Source organism: Panthera uncia (assembly GCF_023721935.1).
Source record: "Panthera uncia isolate 11264 chromosome A3 unlocalized genomic scaffold, Puncia_PCG_1.0 HiC_scaffold_11, whole genome shotgun sequence".
Classification (NCBI taxonomy): domain Eukaryota; kingdom Metazoa; phylum Chordata; class Mammalia; order Carnivora; family Felidae; genus Panthera; species Panthera uncia.
Genome location: NW_026057578.1, coordinates 71711992 through 71737967, shown reverse-complemented (window position 1 = coordinate 71737967; position 25976 = coordinate 71711992). Strand labels below are relative to the sequence as shown.

The following is a 25976-nucleotide window of genomic DNA, read 5'->3' as shown; positions in this document are numbered from 1 at the left end:
CTGGGCACCTGCAGCATTGATGGTGACACCATCATGGCTACTGACTTGCCCGTCCCTCCACAGGGAACTCTCACATCCTGGGAGATAGGGATTATTGTAGAAGACCATCTGGCCAAAGCAGTGCCCGCTGCCAGAAGCAGGCTCACTGCTAAGCCTTGCTAGTGCCCAATGCTGGCAATGATTTGACACACAAAAGTGCAAAGGAGGGGTGTCACTGATCTGGCCTTTCTAAGAGTAAATTAAGCCCTCTCAGGAACCAAGAAGACTCCTTGAAGCCACTAAGGTACCATCAGTAAAGTGTCACCTGTTTTCCGTTGTCACTTCTTTCAGGTCCCAGTTTTTTTCTTTTTAAGATATGTGTGTGTGTGTGTGTGTGTGTATATATATATATATATATATATATATATATATGTATATATATGTGTGTATGCATGTATATATATATGTGTGTATGTATATATATATATGTGTGTGTATGTATATATATATATACTCTCTACACCCAATATGGGGCTCAAACTTATAAACCCAAAATCAAGAGTTGCATGCTCTACTGACTGAGCCAGCCAGACACCCTTATGCCTCAGTTTTTAATGTTTCTATCTGCTTAAGTATGTAACTTAATGTCATAAATAGGTTTTTATTTATGTGTATATTTATATGATCATATAAATATGTGTAAATGTGATGGAAATAGGCATTTATGGAAATATTTACTTATTTGTTATTTTAAAATCTAGTAGTCTTCAAAGAACTTTAGCAATCCTTGACATTCCTTCTTGGAAAGAGCCCTGGTTAATATTACAATGCAAAAATATTCTTGGAGGGCAATTTTGCAGGTGTCCTGTTTTAGGAATGTGACATAAGGCTTGGGAGCAATTCCACAAATAAAGTGTGTTACTAACATAATGATGTTAAGTCACTTTGTGTTAATTAAATAGAAGTGACACTACCAAGCATATCGAATAGATACCTTGGACATATTAATAAAAATTTCTCTCTTCCATTTCTATGAATGTTTCTGGCATACAACAGGGGAGACACAGAAGGTTGCAGAGGGTTTTTTTAGCAGGAAAATTGCTTTTCTGTTGCTTTGGAGATGCAGACAAAGGCTTTGCCTGCAATAATCTGCACTGCAGTTGGTATGTTATCAGAAATATTAAACTAAAATTCAGTACATGAGTCTAAAGGGAAAGGAGAGTTCTAATTAAGAGCGGAATCCGAGTGCCAGTTGGGGGTGATAGAACAGTGAGGAATACTTGACAGATACCAGGAAGGCCCACTTGGGCAGGCAGATTTGGGAGCTGTCTTTTGCTGCCAAGAATTTAATCTCAACCGCACTTATCAGAAAAGCTTTTCTTTTTCTCCTAAGACAGTCAGCTGGAGTCCTCAGGGCTCCATCTGCTCCTCCTCTGAGTCCCCGGCAACGGAGAGATCTTCGTTTACTAAACCAAATTGCAAAAAACCCTTTTTTTCTTATTTAATATTGTGAAGGGAAGTATTAATTTACAAAGTGAATACTGGGGTTCAAAGCCATTAACTTAAAAATGATTTTATACCGAAAGACAGAAGGGAAATTGGTTAATGTAGACAAGAACTAGTGGAGAGGGAAAGTGATAACCTGTTTTGGGCAACAAATTCGATCACTGGGCCTTGGCTGCCAACCGTGCTGACCTCTGATCATGGCTGGGCACACAGCTAAGCCCTATGTAAGTAGGAGTAGAAAGCAGTGTTGAGACTTCAGGCTGATTCAGCAGGGAGGCAGCCTGGGGTAACGGAGGACAGGTGGTCTATAAACAGCAGACGGTCTTAGAAAAGTCTATTTATAAGACAGGGAGATTAGGGAAACAATTTGCCTGCTTTGAAAGCAAGTGGCAGATGCACACGATGGGGCCTCCTTTTCCAGCATGCAACAGCTTCATGACAAATGGTACCTCTGACTAGAGTGACATTGACACTCCTTCACCAGATGCAAGACTGTAGAAAAACAAGGGACAAGGCCCAAGTCTGAGAAAAGCTGCTTTTCTACTGCTGGAAAAAGCTTTGATAAAGACAGTGCATATATTACTAAAACCCAAGTGACAAGTAACTCCCCGGAAAGTGTTTCAGAATTTTCCAGTTCCCTGAAACAAACATTAACTGCTGTAAGTCAGGTTTGTCACCAGGAAATATTGCAGTATGTTTTCCCTCAGGTGTTAAGCTTTCGGTGTGAATTCCATCTGAGTTTGAAGATGAAAGAAATCTCCCTAGAAAATGAAAACTAGTGACCTTTACTGGAGCGAGATAATCAGCAGGATGCTGCAAGACCTCAGCACCTTCTTACCTTGTGGTGGCTATCTTTTCTCCCTTTTTCCAGTCCCAAAACACAATACTGTGAAAATCGTCTAAACCAACCGACACCAGACATTTTCCATCAGCTGTATGAAAACAACACAAATGTCAAGTGACTCATTTCTTCGATGAAACACCAAAACATTTCATTCACTGTAACGATGAATACAAAATTGATCTTAAGAATATTATTTAGGCTCCAATACATTAGAAGTATCATATGCTGAAGGGACCTCACTGAATGAAATGTGTAACAGTGATAGCTGAGCTTCTTAATGTACAACAACTGGTTGATGAATTAAATCACTGATCTAACATTCCAGTGTCAGACACGGAGCCGGGAGAAGCCTCTCAGTTATATCTCAAAAACCTTGTCTATTTCATGACAAATCTCATGACATTTATTCAAAGAACCATTTGGCTTTGTGACTATATTTTCAGCTTAAAAAAACTGGGTTCTATTTAAACCTCCAAGATAAGAGCATTTGTAGAAAATAAATTTAATCTCAAAAATTCTTTCAGAAGATGATTTTATAATTAAAAAATCCTAACCTCTTTGTTTCCCTATTTTAAATGTAGTAGGCTTGTTATAGGACACTTAGAAAATATAGATAAAGGAAATTTATAAATCACCTCAATTTATAGGCCTACCTTTGGTGTATTTCCTGTCAGTTTCTCTACATAAATGTGTTTTTGAAAAACAAAACCAGGATGATAATGAACATCCTATTTTCTGATCTTTTTTCAATTGTTATATAGTGAACATTTTCCCTTAGTATTAAATATTATTTATAAGATTACCAATGGTTACTATAATGTAGACACTTGGGTTGTTTTCCAAGAAAAAAAACTTAAAAAAAATACTTTGTATGTACAATTAAATTTGAAAACCAAAATTGTTAACTTGCTTTTTCCCTTCAAGACCAAAGAAGCCGTGCAGTCAGTCTTTCCTTTGCTGCCTCCTCACAAGCCAGATTCATAGGAGGAGTATATGGAGTCAGCGATTCTACCCTAGCTTCGTGCTGGTTAGGATATAGGTGACCAGACTCAACATGTATCAGTTGAACAGAGTGTCTTCCTGGTCTACGGAGGACCCACAATATGAGAGGATAAAGAAACACAAGTGTGTGATCAACTATTTCCAAGTCTGGGGTCAATGCCACATTAGAGTTGCCAGGTAAAATAAAGGAAGCCTACTTAAACTGTAATTTCAGATAAGTAATGAATAATTTCTTATTGTAGGTCCATGTAATATTTAAATTATGTATTTACAGTTATATGGCCTGAGACATACTTTGTATTAAAATTTATTTGACTTCCTGTATTTCTATTTGCTACATCTGGCAACGCTCCCCAAATGTTAACCAATGCCCAACCTGTGAGTGCCCTTACTGGGCCAGACACTATTCCCCAAGCTACCAGGAACCATGGTCTGCTCCTTCTCCAGAGGAAGGAGCAGAGTCAGAGGAAGGAAGAGCCTGGCTTCACTAACAGATCCTCCTCAATCCTGGACTGCTGGTAAGTATGAGGCAAGGATTTGGAAGTTACATTAACCATTTCAAGCTACTAGGCTCAGTATTAGAAGAGACATTCATGCTTTCCACAAGTCCTAAATGATCATCAGGTGATTACTATAAACAAATGTGTCTTCTGAATCACAATGAATGATATGTCCTTACGCTGAACCGTTATCAGGCTTTAAATTGTGTGAGGTTTCTTTTTTCTTTTCTTTTCTTTCTTTCTTTTTTTTTTTTTTTTTAACAGAGTCGGGGGTCAAATTCATTACCCTGAGATCAAGACCTGAGCTGAGCTCAAGAGTTGGACCCTTAACCAACTGAGTCACCCTGGTGTCCTCAAGGCCTCTTTTCTATACGTTTGGGAGAGGGGACTGGTAATGGCTTCCTATTCATTACCAATATTACTCACTCTTTCCATACCTTTTGGGATGGCTTGGTTGTGCTTCTGTATTAGCATGCTTCTGTATTTTTGTGATTTGATTGACGGATTGGAGCTTCCTCTCTCTGTTTTTAGATTATAAGCTCTGCTAAGGCTTATAGTAATCATATCACATTTCCTCTGTGATCCTCCCACTAAGCTAGTTTCCAATGAGCGTGGAGGAGATTGGTGACACTGAGGATGACGAGGGAGATAAAGATAGAATGTGTGTATGGATGCTATGAAGGGAAAGAAATGGGCTATGTTATCTAGCTATACAAATTTTAATTGTTTTAATGATCAGTTCTTTAAAAAACATGGCACTGGTATTCAGTGTCTTTTTTCCATTTATTAAGTCTACCTTTTGTGTTTTCCTTTGTAAACTGTGTAGCTCTATTAATATGTTCTTAGATGACAAGCATCCACACATTTAAAATGGCAGTTGAAGTTTTATGTCTTCTAAAGAAGTTCTCAGGGTACATTAATTTTTTTGGCTTTTTATTGGAATTTCTGCAAGGCCCCATCAGCTTGTCTTCACAATTATACAGCTTTCTACCCCAGTCTGTGACTATGAGGAGAAACAAAGAAATAGCACAAATCCAGGGGCGCCTCTACAATCACACCTCTTCTTTAAGATGGTGACCTTTTCTAAAATTCTGCAGGTGGAGGCTATTTCTGCCTGGTTTGGAAATAGAATTGGCTACATTTTTATTTTTTCCCAGTTTTCACACCCCAACCCTCCCCCCAAAGAGACTTGGCTTTAGCTTTGAAAATCCATTGTTCCTTGACCAGTTGGAGGTTTTTGAGGGTTTTTTTTGCCATGTTTTTAGAGTCGAGGTAATGTCCTTTTAAATCTTTCCAGTCACAGTATGTATTAATTATGGATAGTGACAAACTCCAAAAATAATTCTAAGGTACTTAATGTCAATAGTAAAGGGCATATTAGAAACAGAGAATTTCTACTCAATTACAAGTTGGTCCTTGCATTCAGGGCTCATAAAAAATGCATACATTTTCAGAATTGAACACAGTGAAATCCAGTTAGTCTTAGAGGTGTCCTTGGAGAAATCAGTATTATTCAGTGAAGATTTTAAAAAATATGAGGATAATATTAAACTAAAAAAGATTTATGTGGCTGAACCTTTCTGTCTCTACTCTGGTTTTCTATTCATGTGGAAGCACCTTCTATCTTGTAAGCACAAAAACAAAGATGGCCCCATTTTCCCTAGACAATGCTAATACGTTCACAAAGCTAAGGAGTCACTCAATTAAGTGAGATAATGTAAATTCATTCATTCCTGTTCACAGAGAGTTATAGATTATATTGTAAGAAATGCTTTTCATTAAAAATGTCTTTCCATTTGCTGTGGAACAGTGGCAAGTATAGATTAATCTAAACCCCAATGTATAATTGCTTATTTGTTGTCTATTTTTCACATCGTTTGCCTGTTTTGTATTTCCATGATAATTTCTTTTTCTAATAAGGGGCAAATGTACTATCAGGTCTCCACAGAACCTCCCCAAACGAGCTGGCCTATAAGAGGTGGCTGGATATGGGGTCCAGAGTACACAGATGGTGCCACCAGCTAGGTAATGACCAATGTTGGTGCCCTGTTCACATGGTTAAGTAGGGAAATCTTAATAATCTCCTGTTTTGACTACTCACTTTTCTATCACTTTTCAAAAGAAAGGTAGAGCTGCTCCTGTTCCAATTCATATACATGTGTGATCTGAGGCTGTTCTAGGACAAGACTCTCTTTTCACTGGGGGATGTTCATGTGGAAGCCTCTCTGTACCACCTGTCCATTCCACCTTTACACTGGCGAATAGGGGTGGGGCAGCTGGAGACACGTGCCTTTGGGCGGAGTCGGTGACACTGAGTGCTCCAGGTAGGACTCTCATGCTAAGAGTTCACACTAGCCCTGGTGGAGTGCAGAGGCAGCAGCAGGAAAGAGGACTCAGCGGGGAGGGCTCTAGGCACAGCTTCTGCCAGCTCACAACCCCAGGCTTAGTGGCCTTTTCCCTGCACTGAGGCCAGGAGATGTGGGTTCTAGCTCAGGATCTGCCACGGTTTGACTTTTACCACAGCCAAACCACCAAACTCTGTGGATCTCCCATTCTTGGTTGGTAAGGTGATATAGGGCTTTCAGCACATCGTTGCTGAAGAAATATGGCTCACCCTCTCCCCCACCACCCCAGTCATTGTTATCTGGGCAACAGAGACTATATTGTTGAGACTGAAATATCCTTTTTATGCAGAGAATATTTGTATCACAATATTCCTTTATTTGCCCAAAATGGGAATTAGAAGCAATGACAGAATCAGCTTCTCAACCTCTTTCTAAAACATCTGGTTTCTCTCCTCAGGCAACTGGTGTGAGGGGCTACCTTATGAGGAAAAGATTTCAAAGTTCACTTAACTCTCTTGATCTTTCCTTCTACAAACTACTAGGTCCGGAAGAGAGAGAACTTCCTGGAAATACAGAGGTCAAGTTACTGGGTACCAGTGTATCTGTATTCAATGTCTTTGATCCTCTAATGCCATCCCTAAAAGGTATGTAAGTAACCTTTTGATGTATCTAAATGTAAAAACCAAGAAATTAATTTTACAGAGAAAAGATATCCTAATGATTATTAAATTCTATTTATATTATTCTAAATTTCCTGCCCCTCTGTTTATATGTTAATTTACATACACACATTTTCAGTGGAAATCAGTGAATAGATGCTATTTTGAGTTCTATTTTTCTCTTTCACTTAACTTGATACATAGAAATATGTATGAAATACACACAGTCAACATACTTGTCATTTTGAATTACAGCTTTTATTATATGCTGTCAAATTGTCTGCTGGAGTTACTGAGTCAATTTTTAATGTTGCCAAAAATATGAATACTGTATATTAGGTTCTCCATAATTTAGTGCACAATTAGGTTTTATTATTTTATTTAGTTTTGCTACTTTAATGGGTGTCTTACTACTTTTTCAGAGTATATTTATTAATACAATTTTTATATTAAGTATACACATATGTATTGGCTAGCAAAGTTAATTTTAGGAAAAGGGAGGTCTGGCTATTGAGGGAAAAAAGCAGAAGAAATTCACTCACATCCTTAGAAGAGAACCATGTTTGAACTCAAATTATGATTTCCTTTTAGATTTTACTGCTTTATCAAGGATGTATGACACTTCCAGTTTAAAACTGTATGTCCATCAAACTTCTGGAAGTTTAGGACTTTGCATTTGCTGTGACTTGGTGTGTTATCTGGGCTTCCCAATGTTCTCGCTTCCTCAGTATTCACATGCTTTCTCGACCTCACATGCCTGCCAGTGTGGAGTAGGAACTCTTTAGCCTTAAGTTTTACTGGTTCAATAACCACAGAGAGTATTGAATAACTTCTAATATGATGTAACAATTCAGATTTCTACAGCAATTTACAGTATGTGAGGATGTGCATGTCACAAAAATATTGCCCCAAACCGTTCCATGTTGCTATAGGTGAAAAAATAAAGTTAATTTTCACCCCAACACAGTTTACAATGTGAAGTTCCAGTAGTAATAGTGAAAGGCAAGACAAAGTATATTAGGCAAAGCTCCATTCATGCCTTCACAGTTTTGGAAGAGCTTCGTGTCCATAGCACTACAATATGTGCAGTGGGGAAGAGAGACATGGGCTCTGCTGCCCAAGTAGCTTATTGAATGAGAAACATTGACCCAGACAGCTACTGTACCACATGGACTCCAACAGGTAGCATGAGAGCAATGACAACAATGGGCTAAGAGATGTAGAAGAAGGGACAAGGTTATTTCTCCCTGGAGGGCTGTAGGAGAAACTTTCAGCTTGGTCTTAAAGGATGGTAGAACTTGAACAGACACATGGCGGCAGCATGAACAAAGGGACACGGGCAAAAAGAAGGACAGTTCTGAATTTAGGGAGATGTAAAGGAACACGAATGGGTAAGTGGGTAGAAACACTGCTAAGGAAGGTTGAAGCCAGATCATGGAAGGTCATGAATGTCCAACCAAAGGCTCAGCCCTGAGTCAGTCAACTGACATGAGTCTACAGGGGGCAATGTAACTGTGCTTCCAGAAGATTCCAGAACTGGGTAGGATGGACCAGAGAACATGGGACTGGAATCAAAGACCAATATGGTAGAGATGAGAGGGAGTTTGGGCTTGAGCAAGGAGAGTAGAGAGTGAGGGATGTAGGAAAGAGAATGCGGTTGTGGAGTCATGGAATTTAATGACTACCATTACACACACTGCACGTATTAAACATTTGAATGGGATTTAGAAATAAAGAAATTACAGTATCAGTTTCCAGTAAAAAGTTTATACTTTTTTTCTACCGATCTAACTTTTACTATTGGGATTAAAAATTGTAGGTAAAAATACCTTCTGTAACAGGCCCTTATTCTCCTTTCTAGCTTAAAGAAATGGCCTCACCCTAAAGAAAATTACATTCATCAGTTAGTATTCTACTAGCACTGCGTTCAAATTCTAAATTAAAGAGATGGAAAATCCAGTTCTATTTTTCAAATATGAAATTTATTTTCAAAACACGAGTGTTGTAAAGTGGCCTTTTGCAGAGAATTTGCAGCCCTCCTCTAGTTCTTTATATTTTAAATTGCAAGTGCTATGCTCCCACCTCTTTGGAGAGATGAAATTGATGTTCTGAGTCACTGCCAGACGTTTGCAACTAAAACTATCTACAGCAACAGCTGCTCTGGATTTCAAATTGCTCAAGCAAATGCAGAACACAGTGTGAGCTCTGGGTAATGACTTGGGAGAGAGGAAATGAACAAGACCGGGAAAGGCCTTTCGTATAATCCAAAGGCCACGTATTTTTTTTGTGAGGTATTCACATATCTGATTTCCAGTCTAAGAATGGGTAGCTAACATACAAAGGGCTTACTTACCTTATTACAAACAGAACTCAACTAAATAGGAGGTTGTAAAACAAAACAAAACAAAACAAAACAAAACAAAACAAAACAAAACCCAGCCCTAAGTAAAGCAGAACCATCAGTGACTTCAGCAGAAAACTGGTGCTTACCTGAAAAATCAAGTGCACACACTCCTCTCTGGTGTTGTCCTTTCAATAGTGACAAACATTTTAGAGTTTGTGTGTCCCACACATGAATAGCAGCATCTCTTCCAACCTTAAATAATAGGATGAGTGTAATTAACCACTTATAAATCATAACAAGAATGATGCCTTAGAATCGCTTTCAGAGTTCCTTAGAGTCAAGTGCTGCCCAGACATCCACACATTTGGGGAGCAGGAAGACACTTGGAAATCATTGTTTTCAGGATGATAAAACTGAGTTACAAAGAGTCTAAGAGGCTTGTTCTGGGCATCAAATTGGGGGCCAGCCCAGCCTAACCTGGTACATGGCTCCCAGGCAAGGTACTTTAAAACTGTAAGTCAAGCGTCCACTGTGCTTTTTGTATGAGTTCTAGATTTTTCTCTCCTGCCTTTCCAACTCCGCATAAGATTCCACTTCCTGGTCAAGCAAGTCACCTGTGTGTTGTTACAGGAATAGCTTCAGAGTTCTTTCACCATCTCAAATATTTTACTCATCCCAAGAAGGCCTGGCTCTGCTTTTCCTCCCAGGAAGTGACAGTTTCATGGCCTACCTGTTGGTAAGATGGATTCTTCTTGAGGGAATACAAGCTTCTCTGACACTAACCCCCAACAACAAAATTTTAATAAAGTGGTTTTCCTCACTTAATTGTAAGGGAAAGAAGAACCTTGTTGGGTGTAGTGACTATAAAAGGGAAAATGGGACATAAAACAATGCACATAACTGGGCAGAATCCAGCCAACTGCCTCACTGGTGTCTGGAGCCCCAGTTACCCCTGGAATGGCTACTGGTGCACTGGTTTGTCAATGGTCTGCCTCACACCAATTACAGTATAGAATGTGGTGTATTAAGTATACACACATGCACTGGCTAGCAAAGTTAGCCAATATATCGGTTAAAATATAAAATAATGACTTAGGCAAAATGCATGACTTTAAGTTTTATAAAAATAACTATTCACTAGATGTTATACTAGCACTAAAAGATGGTTCATTCAATAAACACTCACTAGTTACCTAGGATATACGAAGTACTGGGTATACAGCGATGAGGAAAATATATTAAGACTGCATCCATGGAACTTACTTCAGTTTTAGCTAATCCTATTTATGGATATCATGTCAGAAGGAAATCTCTCAGAGGCTTCCCAACAGTGCTGTGTAATGTACTGGTTAATTCTTCTACTATCATGAAATGACCCAGCATTTACTGAATCCTCAGCTTATTGCCTCTTGTTTGTTTCTACCAAGTATTTCTTGAACTAGTATGTAAAGTGGATTCAAAATGAAATCCTCTTGGGCTAGACCACCATACTAGAGGAGAACTACACACCTGCCCGGTGGCCACGTAGTCTTTCACTGGATGGATGGTCAGGCTGAGAATGTCATCATCGTGCCCCAGGTACAGCCTCTGGGAGTGTTGCTGCCTGTTGTACACAACAGCAACTGCAGCAATGTGATAGACCACTTCTCCGGTCTGCGTGTAGAACAGATTGTTTCTACAGTCGTAGCCCCTGTAACTGAAGCACAGGTCCAAGACATGCATGGTAGTTGAATGAACAGTGAATGAACAGAGCAGGAGAGGTCAGGAGGTAAAGCTAACATGTTGATATGGACATGCACAAGGAGAATCCCAGGGATCTCCATAGCTGCCTAGGACAGTTGTCTTCAACACGGGTGTGAGGGCGTCTGAGGACATGTGGCAACTCTCTAACAGGGCTAATGTGTGCTGATAATTTTAACAGAACTTGTTTCTAGATCCTCAGCTACTGTATGTGCTCTTTCTTTTTTTTTTTTTTTTATGCTTATTTATTTTTGACAGAGAGAGAGAGAGAGAGAGAGAGACAGAGCATGATTGGGGAGGGGCAGAGAGAGAGGGAAATGCAGAATCTGAAGCAGGCTCCAGGCTCTGAGCTGTCAGCACATAGCTCCACGTGGGGCTTAAACTCACAGACCGTGTGATCATGACCTGAGCCCAAGTCGGACGCTCAACCAACTGAGCCACCCAGGTGCCCCTGTATGTGCTCTTTCTTAAAACTGACCAGTCTGAGAACACATCTACGATGGGGAGCAGGTTTCCCTTCTCACCTCCCCTTTCTCAATCACCTTCCTCTCATGTTAGAAAGTCATTCCTCTTGTCCACCTGGACTTTCACTGTGGTGTATTACCCTGGGGCATCGAACCATCCAGGGACACCAAAACAAACTCAAGTGTGGATGTTGAAAGTGAATAATTCCAACAACTAGGTATGAAATTTTTCTGTAAGTCAAGTCATTTCCAATTCTTTGCTTTTAACAAAATTGAAGAGTGATTTGATTGAATTGACTGGCGGCAGATTAAACTATATTATTGTGTGATGTATCAAAATCATGAAATAGATCATCTGTATTGCAAGAAAAATTTAAAGAATTGAGTAACATTGCTATGATAAAGTTGCTTCCATTCTCTTTTACTTATTCATGTGAATAAACTCTCTCTGTGCTTATAACTATTAAAAAATGAAAAATGGGAATAGAACCAATGCTAAACTCTGTCACAACCTAGCAATAATACACACACACACACACACACACACACACACACACACGCATATCTGAACTCAGTGAAAAAATAATCTTAATTTTTTTCCAATAAAATTTTTAGAATTTACTTATTAGAATCTGTACTATATTTATGTTGGTCTGATAAACTTTGTAATACTAATAGTTGTAACAAGAATTCAATCCAGAAAAAAATTAACACTCATAGCATCAATGTTCAATAGAAATATTATGCAAGCCATGTGGGTAAGTGAAAACTTTCTATTGTCATATTAAAAAAAGATAAAGACAAACAGATGAAAAATTTTAAGAACTTTTAACCCATTATGTCTAAAATATTATCATGCAATCAATAGAAAACATTTAATGAAATCTTTCTTTCTTTTTTCATGCTAAGTCTTCGAAATCCAGTGTGCATTTTACACGTACAACACGTGTGCATTCAGACTAGCCACATTTCAAGCACTCAGTGGCTTTCAGTGGCTAGTGGGCACCATACTAGATAACACGAGTTAGAGACTTAGGATTGCAGGGAATTAAATTTAAACTGCACTTATATACATTTCTTACCTTGCAGAAGGTATGATAGGGTGATCAACAAAAGGCTTTCAAGCATAAAAATATTACATTAGTATACTATTCATGTAATATTCTATGGGAGAAGTGGAACAGAAATATGAGCTCATGTATTTTTAAAATTGATGATGGTGAGAAACAAATATCAATGACATTTAGGTTCCAACTGATCCACGTAAATGAATGATGTATTAATAAAACACTAGATGTTATATTCTTCACAATCATTTAACCTTATGTTGAAAAAAAATTTTTTTTAGTTTTTTAATGTTTATTTATTTTTGAAGGGGAGAGAGATAGAGAGAGAGAGAGAGAGCATGAGCCAGGAAGGGGCAAAGAGGGAGACACCAAATCCAAAGCAAGCTCTGAGCTGTCAGCACTGAACCCAATGTGGGGCTCAAACTTATGAACTGTGAGATCATGACCTGGGCTGGAGTTGGGACAGTCAACCAACTGAGCCACGCAGGCGCCCCCAAAAATTTTAGATGTCAACCTCAAGGATGATAGTTTGTGTATGATATGATTTTCAAAATTCAAAATTATTTTGGGTATATGTGAGCAAAATTGTTTAAAGAAAATACTGTCCGAGTGGAGCCAGCTAAATAGAACAGGAGATATGGGAATAATGGGAGCAGCAATGGCAGAGACAATGGAGCATGATAACAATGGGCCACAGAAACATACCCATCATGGAAGTCACTGAAGCAGGAAACATCTAGATACACACAGTTATGGCCAGAGAACATCAACTAAGAATACTGGACAGATAATCATGGTTAAAATATTAAGTTCAGGTAAGTACACACTGGAGAGAAGAGCCAGCCTGAAGTGGGTCAGCACCAAGAAGAGAGGACCCCACTGCTTTGCTGATAAGGCTGGTGACAGGCACCCACCCGTGTATGAACTGGAGTTTCAAGCTGTCCTCAGGAGCCTTTTCTCTTTTGAGGAAGGGCACTGCATGGTTTTTCTCTTTACTTTGTTGCTTTAGCTGAGGTAGATCTTCTTTGTAAACCTTAAAGCATAGCAGAAACATTTAGTTGAGACTCTTCAGGTTTCAAAATTATTAATATCTTGGCATTCTCAGGAGGTCTTTAACTGTAGGAAATCAAGTTTTTAAGAACATGAGAAGCTAAAAATGGTCACAAGAGACAAAGTAGGTCATTATATAATGATAAAGGGGTCAAATTCATCAAGAAGGTATGAGTTTTAAATATGCACCCAACATCAGAGCACCTCAATACATAAAGCACATACTAACAGAACTAAAAGGAGAAATAAACATCAATGTGTAATAGTCGGGAAGAGTCACTCTGAATAATGGATAGATGATCCAGACAAAGAATCAATAAGGAAACAGCAGATGAAGAACACTGCAGACCAAGTAACCTAGCAGACATAACCAGAACATTCCATGTCTCAGTAGCAACATACACATTCTTCTCAGGATGCCTCATATGTTAGGCCACAAAACATGTCTCAATAAATTGAAAAATATAGAAATCATATCAAGTATATTTTCTGGACACTGTGGTATGAAAGTAAAATCAGTAACAGGAAGAAAGCTGGAAAATTCTTAAGTATGTGGAAATTAAACCACACACTTTTGAACAACCAGTGGATCAAAGAAGAACATAGAAACATAGAAAATATCTTTAAACAAAAGAAAATGGAAACAATGTAACAAAACTTATGGGCTACAGCAAAAGCAGTTCCAAGAGCAAAGTGTGTAGCTATATAAACATATGTTAAGGAAAAAAAAACCTCTCTGATAAACAACGGAACAATATACCTCAAGGAACAAGAAAAAGAATACATTAAACCCAAAGTTACCAGAAGGAAGGAAATAATAAACATTAGAGTAGAGGGGTGCCTGGGTGGCTCAGTCAGTTTAGTGACGGCTTCGGCTCAGGTCATGATCTCCTCATTCATGGCTTGTGGGTTTGAGCCTAGCGTTGGGCTCTGTGCTGACAGCTCAGATCCTGGAGCCTCTTCAAATTCTGTGTCTCCCTCTCTCTCTGCCCCTCCCCAACTTGCATTCTGTCCTATCTCTCAAAAAATAAATAAACATCAAAAAAAAATTTTTAAACCATTAGAAATAAATGAAATAGATAATAGAAAACAGACAAAAGAAAAGACAAACAAGAGTGGCTTCTTTGAAAAGATAAACCGAACTGAATACCTAAGACATGAGACTGCATTTTACTTCCTAATGAACAAAACTAACTGGAAATATCTTTTAAATCACTGGGGTTCAAGATTTTAAGTTTAAATAATACATATTCAGAAAATATGGTATTAATTTTCTGGTAAGTAAGAAAGGAAATTACTTGATAAAAATCAATAAAATATTTTGTTATAATTTTTTCTAAGGTGAGAAATCTCTTGATTCATTTGCAAAACACAGACCTCATGAATCATGGTGATCACTCTCTGGAATTATCTTCAGTCATAATCTTATGCCTCTTGACAGATTAGACTCTGAGATTTAGAGCAAAGTTTGGTCTAACCTAGGACCTAAAACGTGCTGCTGATTCAGAGAACATTTCCTACAATTTAAATGTAGATAAAAAATTAGTCTGTTTCGCTACCATGTATATATGCCCTACTATCAACAGATATCAATTTAACACATTCAAAATGAAGTACAATCTATTAGTAATGGCTCATCTTCATAGGGAAATTTTCATTTGATAAAGCTATGTAACTAGAAAGATGATACATTATAATTAAGTCTGTTTTAGATTTAATAAAAAGTTTTTAAAAAAAGGATTCAGAAGATACCTTATTATTGCTCTGCCTACTGCAGATACAATGAACTAAGCTTGTAAAATCTAAAGCTAATTATCCATCTGAGTCCATGATGCTTTCTTCAGCTCATCAACTCCTCAAGAGCACTGAATTCTGGTCTTGGCATTTCTACAGGTTATTGGAACAAGTCTCATAAACTCTGTGGACCTAAGATTCTTATTTGTAGAACAGAATAAAACTTTCTGCTCAGGAGTAATTCAAGAACAAAAAATAATGTAAATCAAGTAATATAGACGAAAGCTTCAGAAACTAAGATACCAGGGAGAATATATAAATCCTAGGCATGGATTTCAGTATAGTCAAATCTTTTCATTCTTTGACTAACACCTTTTATTACATAAAAAAATCCCAACTAAGATATTGCTTTTCTTTTTTTCCTAAATTTTATGTTCACTTTGCTTAAATTCCATGTCCCCTGGATATGAGGGCATAACATTATTCACTGTGTATATATTTCTACGTTAATTTCTTTTCAATCCTCATCTTTAGTTTTGTTGCATAATTCATTGTATCAACACATGGTCAAGCTGACTTAGTCATGAAGTTGACCCAAACCATCAGTCAGACTGCCTCTAATTTTTCAAACACTAAATCAATGAGTGATAATTATCATCTGGAAAGTTTCAGTGCTTACGCAGTGGCAAAGCCAAGCAATATGCAGAATGTATGCTTTGGAGAGAAGCCCAGATCCTCATTCTTATCTCAATACTACGGGTGAGGTGGACGTGGGCAAAATAGTTAACATCTCAGGGTTATTGTGAGGTTGGATTTGGTGTATATAAAGAGCAGGATCCGGCCCTGTAGAGACAGGTCATACACAGCAGCTGCCACAGGCCTATATGGTAAGTCTCCATGGGCAACAGTGACATTTGCTATGACTGAAACCGGAAATCTTACTCCATGTTCACTGACAGAGTCTGCTTCACATACTTTCATGATATGACAAGAAAGAAAATAGAACACCTTCAGTTACCAACCATAAAAAAGGTGAGATGTCTCCAGATTCCTATGAAGGAATGTTCTCTTTAACACTCACTGTTCACCACTAAAATGAAATGTCTACTTTAAAAAAACTAGGACCCAATTTTTTTGAAATTGTGTCACTTTTCTACTAGCGATAATTTCGGACTGGAGAGATCATACGTATTGTATTTGGGTTTTAACTTCAATTAAATGGATAACGGTATACGGAAGTTGAGAGAGAAACCAGGACGCTAGTTATCTTGAAAACTACCATGGCTTTAAAGCTACCAATTCTGTAAAGAAAACATGCTTTAAAATTTTATTATTTATTTATTTATATTTAGAGAGAGAGTGTGTGCATGAATGAGGGAGGGGCAGAGTAAGAGGGAGAGCAAGAGAATCCCAAGCAGGCTCCACACTGTCAGTGCACAGAGCCCTACATAGGGCTCTAACTCATGAACCATGTGATTATGACCTGGGCCAAAACCAAGAGATGGATGCCTAACCAACTGAGCCACCCAGGCACCCCAGAAAACATATGCTTTCAGATCTGCTAAGAAAATTAAGAATCCTTTAGCTTACTTGCACATTTTTCTGCAAAAAAATATTTTAAGTTTTAGGCGCTCGAAAGGCAGAAAACTCTGTCATGGGTTCAATTTAAAAATTTGGTACTACTTTCCACTAAAAAAATTTTTTTTAATAATGTGAATGGGTAAATGCCTTATTTTCAATCTGTGCTTAAAGACAAGAAGTAGGTAATTTTCCTTATTCTTGTCTGGATTCTCTTCTGCTCAAGTACCAGTCATTTTTAGTGCAACATCCAAATCCAGTGAGATCGACATTCTGGGCTGTAAGGCATTTGTTAGGAGGCCCTCTGCTTACTGACCTGGCGATCATAATTGATTTGAGTTTCTTGCTCAATATCAGAGTCCAACTCTGGCACATCAGATAAATCCGAATCAGACTCTTCACTGTAAGAATCAGTGCCACCTTCTGCAGAAACACAACCCGTGAGAAACAAGCAAAAGTTCTGAGACCCAAAATAGCTTATACATTTATTTAAAATATTTTCTTTCTTCTAGCAAAGTAAATTAAAAAAATCAATATAGCTTAGTTTTCCTTTGATGTAGGTTCTTGAAACGTCTCCCCCCCCCCCCCCACCATCCCTTCCATCTTTTGGGTTAAGTTCAGCACATCATCTCACCCCTTACAGTAGCGTTAACAGACCTGGGCAATTCTCCCCCACCCCTCCCCAGCAGACAGAACTCATTGCCACACTTCTGTAACAAATCTTTGTGTTTTAAATCTTGCTTTGAAAAGGGCCAGAGAGAGAGAGAGAGAGAGAATGAAAGAACGAAAGAACAAAAGAACGAAAGAAAGAAAGAAAGAAAGAAAGGGAAAGAACGAAACAGAGAGAGAGAGAAAGAAAAGGCAAGGCCAGGGGAACGTTTTACCAAAATGAAGGCTGAAATAAAGGGAAATCTAACCACTTAGTTCTTAGCCTTTGCCACATCTACCAAATGGCAGTAATTGCCAGGGTCAAAACCCCTGCAGAAACTGTCCCAATGAAAACATTTCCTCACATGGTTTCAAATTTTATTACCTGATTACTCCTGCTGGCATGACAGTAAATTAAAAGACTACACATCCAGTGAAATGGAAGACTTCATCCCAACTGTGGACCATTCTTTGAACTTCACTCTGGAGCCAACTCCTAAGGTCACTCTGTCCCTCTGTCCCCCTGCAGCCTGAGTAGACCCACCACAGTTATAGTTGTCCTAAGGAGGCTGAGGTAGATTTGTTCCTGACATTCTCAAAGGCTAATTCTTCATGTAAACCTTTGATCTTCAACTGGCATCTGGTATAAACAAAATCTTTTGAAGGAAATTAACCAACTAATTCACATATAACTCAAAAGTTTTGTTTTTACTTTTAATTTTAAATTTTATTATAGGGATGAATTTTTCAAAAATTGCTTTAACTCTTTATGTCCAGGAGAGATGTTAGAACATTCTTTGAAATTTTTATTGCCAAAAAAAAAAAAAAAAAAAAGCTTGAAAAATTATAATTGGTTTTACCCTGGGGTGCAGTTTCCAGCAGACCGTTGCTGACACCTTCTGGAATAAATCTCCACTGGAAAACTGAGTGGTCAGCCCCTCCTGTGCTCAATACCCACTGAAAGTCATGGGACCAGCGGACATTTGTGACATGTGCAGAATGGCCCACATACTTTCTAAATTTGGCTCCTGAAAAGATATTTTGAAGAGATTAGCAATGCAAAAAATACAATTCATTGATTAAAATATTACATTCTGATTCATGCTGAAAAGTGAAATCTTTAAATATATTAGAAAATATAATTTTCAGTACTATATATCTTAACAAGCAAAGCCTCCAAAAATTATCTCAATTATTCCAGTATGGATTAAGCTAAAAATGGCCTTAAAATTTAAGTCCTGCAGCTGAAGACACATCTGAACCTTTTCCAGATAATGCCTACTGCTTCACTGATTCTGCAACTAAAATGCTTAAGAATGATTATCTTACACATTCTTATTTAAATACAAGATAAGACAGGTGGTCCTTTGCAATAGGGAAACAGAGAATCATTCTGTGGGAAAAAAAAAAAAAAGTCAAATTACTGTTCAGGGTCATATGGATGTAGAGCTGGAAGAATTAAAGTTGGTTCCCTGATTGCTTTACTTAGTAAACACTATCCCCAAGGTCATGAATGCAGAAGAAAAGCTATTTGCACTTATGGTTGTAGCTGAACTACTGCAGTAAAGTATCCAGTATGTAGTTGGTACATGGCAGCATGAAGGAAGTCAGGGAAGTAAGCAGGGTCCATGCTATCGTGTGGAGGCCTCATACTCCAAAGGCTACGGGAGATTTCAGGGGCCGGCAATCCTCCTTCAGAAATCATTCTACCTATTGCAGGCCCTCTAATGGAGCCTCTTTAATGGGGGAGAAAGCCACCTGTTCAACTAAAACATGTTTAAAATTCAAATACCCATTAGAGAGGTAATGATTGAAAGTTATATGAAGGTGGGGCGCCTGGGTGGCTCAGTCGATAAAGTGTCCAACTTCAGCTCAGGTCATGATCTCACAGCTTGTGAGTTTGAGCCCTGAGTCAGGCTCTGTGCTGACAGGTCAGAGCCTGGAGCCTGCTTTGGATTCTGTCTCTCTCTCTCTCTCTCAAAAATAAATAAACATTAAAAAATATTAAAAAAATAAAGTTATATGAAGGTGAAAATGACCATGCTATTTAAAATATACCACCAAGCTGCCCGATTTGAGCGCTCCTGCTACTGTTTGCTTTTGTTTCCTTCATAGCCTTTCTCACCAGATGTGTTTACATTTTGTTTATTGACTGTGTCCCCTCAGTAGAACAAAAGCTCCATGAGGACAGGGATTTGTGCTTGTTTTACTCACTGATGTATCTCCAGCCTCTAGAATAGCACGTAACAAATATTTATTGAATACATGAAAACCACATCCATCTCTTCCCAGGCTTTCCTCAGGACGTGTCACTTTTTAAGGCCTCTCTTTATTCTCTGAACCACAGGGAAGGCTCTTATCTCTCTGCTGGTCCTCTCTCCCACGGCTTTACGTACTGTCAATATGCCCTCAATTGCTGAACATTCATTTTTCAGCTCTCAATTCTCCCTGGACTGCAGATGGCCTGTGTGCCATGTCTACTTGGATATCTAACAGGCGCCTCAAACTTATCATGGACAGCACAGACCAAGGAGTGCCCCTTACCCTTCTCTCTTATCCCCATGTCTCTCTCTCTCTCTCTCTCTCTCTCACACACACACACACACCTTTTTCCTTGCTCATTTTCCCATCTTCATAAGTGGTGTCATCATCCACCCCCACTGTTCACGCCCAAAACTCATCCTTGGCTCTTTGCCTCTATTCCCACATCCAAATCCATCAGCAATACCTTCAGCTCTACCTTGACACTGTTTCCTAACCTCATGCACCTGTATTCACATCTGTTCCTAATACCTTTGTCCAAGCCACAAAATCTCTCACCTGGACTTATGTGAAAATCTCTCTACTTGGAGCCTTCACTTCCCTAATTCATCCTACATGCTATCAAAGTGGTCTTTTAACAACTTAGATGGGTCATGTCGCTCCTCCATTTTAAATCTTCAATAGTTTCCTACCACACTGAAAAGAAGACCCAAATTTTTCACAATGGCTACAAGGCCTTTGTGACATAGTCCCCACTGCCCTCTGCAGCCTCTGAGTACACAATGCTCCCCTCATTCACCATGCTGTGGCCACCTTGACCTTTCTGTTTCTGTACTGCCTCAAGCTCATTCAAGCTCTACTGGAGGCCAATGCTTTTTCCTTCAAGGCCCAGACCTTATGCAACTCATGTCTTACAACATCCAGGACATTTTTCTTGGGAGTTCTTCAAGGAGTGTGTGTGTGTGTGTGTGTGTGTGTGTGTGTGCATGTGCACGTTTGTGTGAAGGATTAATGGGGCAGCAGCACAGAGGTAAAACAGGATCCTCAGCCTTGAGCCTTCCTTTGGAGAAGGGGTGGTAAGACACAGCAAATGTCAATAAGCTAGGCTTTGGATTTTTACCTCATGGAAGTGTCTGTGCGATGATGGTTAAACAGAATGTAGTCTAAGCGACACCAGGGAAAATGATCAGGATTGATACTAGTTATATGAAAAGATTTGAAAACTGTCAAAACGAAATGAGAAAAATTGGTTTGACCATGTAAAAATAATAACCATTGTAGTCATTTTCATTAACTGCAGAACATTTACATCTCAATACTATGAAGCAGAATCCTATACACAAGTAATTGTAAATGTGTCAATGAACTTGGTTGAGAGTTTGATTTAATCACAGAGAACTATAATATTTGCTCAGTCTCTACACTTCTCATGGTCACTAGCCCCTTCTCATATTTGGCTGTTTACAGGTTCAAAAGTTGGGGGACTACCCACCACTGATACCCTGGGCTACAGGGAGACAAGAGCCACCAATTGTCACCATTCCCTTCAACAATCCCCCTTTAGAAACTTCCCTGCCAGTAGTTCTGGCACAGAAAGGCCACAAAAGCCTGAATGGCTCTGAGACAAATTGCAAGATTTATAAACCACTTGCCATGAAGAGTAGAACAAGTAAATTTGCTATGAGAATACGAATAGTTCCACAGATTGCTGAGGTGGGTTTTATTATTCCCATGATACCATCACTCAGCAGTCAACCTCCCCTTACTCTGCAGGTGTCTCCTGGTTTCCATCATCCTCAGGGTCAGTTTACCCATCAGGGGGTCTTGTTTGGACAGGCAGCACTATTCATCGCCTCCCACCCCCCTTCCCCCATTCTTATCAATACATTCAGGATCTCCATTTCTAGACCCAAAGCCACTCTACAAGGCTTGGGAATACGCAGGAAATAACAATTCTGGGTGAGTTACCTTCTTTCCTAGTCTTCACATGTGAGGCCAACAGTATTGTTTCTGGCCTCAGGGATGTATGTTTCTTCTCAGTTCCCAGACCGGTTGCCTAACTCACGTTCTGCAAGTACATTACTCAATCCAACAGGACACACCCTATTACTCAAAAAGCCCGTTAGGGAGAGGAGAGTGTGAATTAGGCATGGGAGGTAATTTTGTGCCTCAAGCATTTTAAACTGATGGCCATGCTGTCAAGCGTAAATGATGGCTTGCTATGCGTTTTATGTTCAATTCTCTACCATAACTGTTGCTGCTTCAAAACTGCCAGTTAGCCGAAAATGACTTTCTGATTACATTTTCCATCCCTTCCCTTTCTTAATTTAAAAATTGTTCAAGTGAATGAATTTTCAAGCAATAACACGTCCCTGATGATTACTTTCCAAACATCTGATTTTCAGGGTGCTAGTGGGGAGTCTCAGAAAAGCCTGTGTATGGGCTTTGTCTAAACTTTTTAAGGAAGAAGAAGACAGGGTCATTACATGGTTAACTCAGTCACATTCCACAAAGTCTAAAGGTGCAACAAAAATTAAAGTAACAACATTTTAACAACAGTAAGACAAAACAACAAAATGTGAGAGGAGGAAGAGTTCTTTTGAACCAATCTTCACTCTCAAAAATTTCACCAGTTATGTAAATTGGGTTTGCAAAATAAGCACAACAAGTGGTCCACGAATTGTGTTATCACCAGAGTATTCAGTTTTAGATTTTATCTAAGAAGATTTTGCTTTGCTTTCCATGTGTAAGCACAATTAGCAGTGAAGCCTAAGAGAATTTTAATTACAATATTTTAATGTAATGTGATTTAAATTATGAGTATTTATTCACATAAATAAAAACAAAACAAACTATGATTTGGTTAAAATGTAAAACATGAAGCTTATGAATTACAAACTGGTTAGTAATAACTGTGAACAAATTCTGCCTTAAATTAGTAATTTTAGAATATCAAATAGTCTGGTTTACACTGTGTATACCTTCTAGATTAAATATTTATTCAATGAAATATCTCTTTTGGCCTTACCTTTCTTGAGACAAGGAAATTTAAACAATTTAACCAGTCCAAAATCATCTCCAGACACCAGCACTGAGCTGTTGTAATTTGCATCCACCGAATTGATATCAGTGATGTCGGTGTATTTAGGCCAAATTCCACTCACTTCAGGGCCTTTCACACATGTCCAGGAGGCCCAGGGAATCCCTTTGATTTCTTCTTTACTTGTTAAAGGCTTCCCAGCTGAAAATAATCAATACATGGCAACATAATGTTACATTTAAATAAAAAGCATATTCTGGGGCGCCTGGGTGGCTCAGTCTGTTGGGCATCTGACTTCGGCTCAGGTCATGATCTCGCAGTCCGTGAGTTCGAGCCCCGCATCGGGCTCTGTGCTCAGAGCCTGCAGCCTGTTTCAGATTCTGTGTCTCCCTCTCTCTCTGACCCTCCCCCATTCATGCTCTGTCTCTCTCTGTCTCAAAAATAAATAAATGTAAAAAAAAAAAATTAAAAAAAAAATAAATAAAAAGCATATTCCAATTTGTTTTATTCCTTTTCCATATAGAGGTCTATATGGAGGGTTTTTTTAAAAAAAAAAAACTTCCATAAATCAAGGAAACTGTAGATTCTAATCTCTTTACCAAATTTATGATTTTTTTTTTCTTCCAGCAGGGTTTAAAGAAAGTGTATGATCAAAACTCAGATACGGAGACAAGAAAGAAAATGATCACTGTACTCAATGTAATATCTGAAACTACTATACAGCTGGTATGCTTTGATTATTGAAAGTCATATTGACTTTCATGCAATCGTATGTTATCACATTTAGTCACCAACATTTTGCCTGATTTCTAAGAAGTTTATTCTGGACTTCTACCTTTCATAGTTCAAGGAAACATAGAAGTGATTTTTAAAATTTAGGCTCAAAAAATTAGTATAAAAAGTTAATGGATTTTAAATTTAAAAGCATTAGACAATGAAAACTGTAAGTGGTTGGGGAAAATAGCCTTGACAGTGTGCTAGATATGTTCTCAAATGTGTGGCAACTCCCGGCTTGTACCAAAAGCAGGTGAGGGATGTCCCCAGAGGGCATGCAAAGGCAGAACCACACTGATACAGAAATGCTTGGGAAAATGTCCAGCCATACACAGTTTTAAAATTCAAAATCAAGACAATTTAGTGTACCACCTCAGAGTTTCTTCTTCAAAAATAAATATTTTCAAATAAAGAATCATCTGTGAGAGTAGGTGCTCTTATGCATTACTGGTGCACTGCCAAACTGGCATGCAGAAATTCTGGACTGGAACAGCATGACATAAAAATTCATTAAGATGACCATAAAATGAGAGAGTTGACAGAACATAGTCCTTGACCCAGCATTCCCCCTTTGGAGAATATCGTCCAAGGAAGTGACTCAGAAGAGAAAATCCCACCTGTACCAAGATATTTCGAGATGCACGGTCTGTACCAGCAAAGAAACAGGAAATAAGCCTAAATGCTCACTAACGGGAGAATGAGATAGCAAATTGTGATGTTATCACTAAGAGGATTTTACTTTGTTATTGCAGGTGAGAAATGTGTATCCCTTAATTTTTCACATACAGAAAATACATATGAAATAATTTCAAGCAAAGAAAGTAGACACACAGAAATATGTTCCTAGTAATGGTGTGCTAATGATTTGACAGGGCAGAGAACTCTAAAAAGCTGAAGTTACATTAGATGGTGTATATTATTTTACATATAAATTAATTATTCAATAAAAATTTTAAGATGAAATATAATTACTTGAGGACAAGATTCATGTTAAATATTATACTTTTCCACTTACATTAAAAAATCATTAGTCACAGATTACAATACAGAAACTTGTCTTTTATTTCTACCATTTTAGTATTACAAACTAAATGTTACTGAATGTTATCGAAGTCTGATGAATCTCTTCTAAAAGAGACAGCGGAGGTCACAAATAGAAATTGTGTTTTTTAAATCCTAATTAGCATATTTCACCAAATAATACCTTAAGGGCTTCCAACTATGAAGAACACAGATTTTGGAATAAAATCATCATAGTAAATAAGGACGGTGATCCTCAAATATTTAGCGTTTTTTTTAGTATTTTTCTAGGCTATTTTTCCTTTCACTTATCTTTAGGCATTCTTTTAATTTCTAAGTATATATCTTTTGCCCATTATAACCATTTCAAGTATTTACATCCAGTCTGCACCTCATGTTTTCATGATCTCTTTCACTGTGCAGTATTTTTTAAAATTTTAACGTGTTCCAATTTAGTTATCTTTTCTTTGGGAGTGTGAGATTTGGGGGGTCGTGTTTCTGAAAACATTCCTTGCCCTGAAGTCATGATGACATTCTCATACATTTGCTGACTCTGGTTCGAAGTTTTGATTTTCACCACCATCCAGGGCCTGCGTGACTCACATGGCATCTTGTAGAACAGGCGTTCTCCCGCGCCGTCATTGGTCTGCAAGTATTTGCTATCCAAAGACCAGTCAATGTGTGTGATGAAACTAAGCGACTTGCTGCATTCTCCAATTTTCTTATACCGCTGGGCAACGGCATACACGTCCACTGGGCCATCATTGGATCCCACCGCGAGGTAAGAGCCATCTGGAGAAAATTTCATTTCATGAATGACTTCTTTTCGATCTTTGATATGAACCACTTCTGTCATATCTCTATAAGAATAAAAACCAGCAATAAAAAGTGATAAGCAGCAAATCTAGAAATAGGAACCCCAAGCCATGTTTTAAAATTTGTATGTCAGAGAAAAAAATGTTTCAAAAGAGAGAGAACACATGTAAGAATTAAAGGAATAACTTTTGGGGAAAAATATAAAACTACTTAGTTTCTGGCCAAGTTAGGCAAAATTAACCAACATTTTAAATACTATCTGGGCTTCCAAAGTAAAAACAAAACAAAACAAAATTTAATGAACTGCATATTTGCTTTCATGTTTAATTGTTATTTTCCCCTAAAACTTTGTGCTTCAAAAATTTGGGGTTTGTAAAATTGTTTTCAAAACATGCCCTGGAGAAAGGTAAACGTCCACCAAGGGTAGCATAAACATCAACCATCTTTTTTATACTTTAAGATCAAGTAACCAGTGGCTGTGAAGCTTGATGCCTACTGTTGCAAAAAAGAGCAAGTCCAAAAAGCATAAGAGGAAAATTTCTTTTTAAATATTAAATTCTTATGTCATTATTTAATTGTTACCAGGAAAGGTCAACAATGCATA

The 25976-nt window shown here is 38.2% G+C and overlaps 1 protein-coding gene across 1 annotated transcript in view; it reads right to left on the bottom strand.

Annotated features, from left to right (window-relative positions):
* The window catches only part of EML6 (EMAP like 6), a 162743-nt gene that overhangs the window by 85114 nt on the left and 51653 nt on the right, over nucleotides 1-25976 (bottom strand). Inside the window, exons 9-16 of the mRNA XM_049649840.1 lie at nucleotides 25160-25416; nucleotides 22751-22963; nucleotides 18321-18488; nucleotides 17129-17235; nucleotides 13365-13483; nucleotides 10689-10875; nucleotides 9326-9431; nucleotides 2324-2417 (exon numbers count right to left, since the gene is read on the bottom strand). Coding sequence (XP_049505797.1) covers nucleotides 2324-2417; nucleotides 9326-9431; nucleotides 10689-10875; nucleotides 13365-13483; nucleotides 17129-17235; nucleotides 18321-18488; nucleotides 22751-22963; nucleotides 25160-25416 — 1251 coding nt within the window. The remainder of the gene's footprint in view (nucleotides 1-2323; nucleotides 2418-9325; nucleotides 9432-10688; nucleotides 10876-13364; nucleotides 13484-17128; nucleotides 17236-18320; nucleotides 18489-22750; nucleotides 22964-25159; nucleotides 25417-25976) is intronic.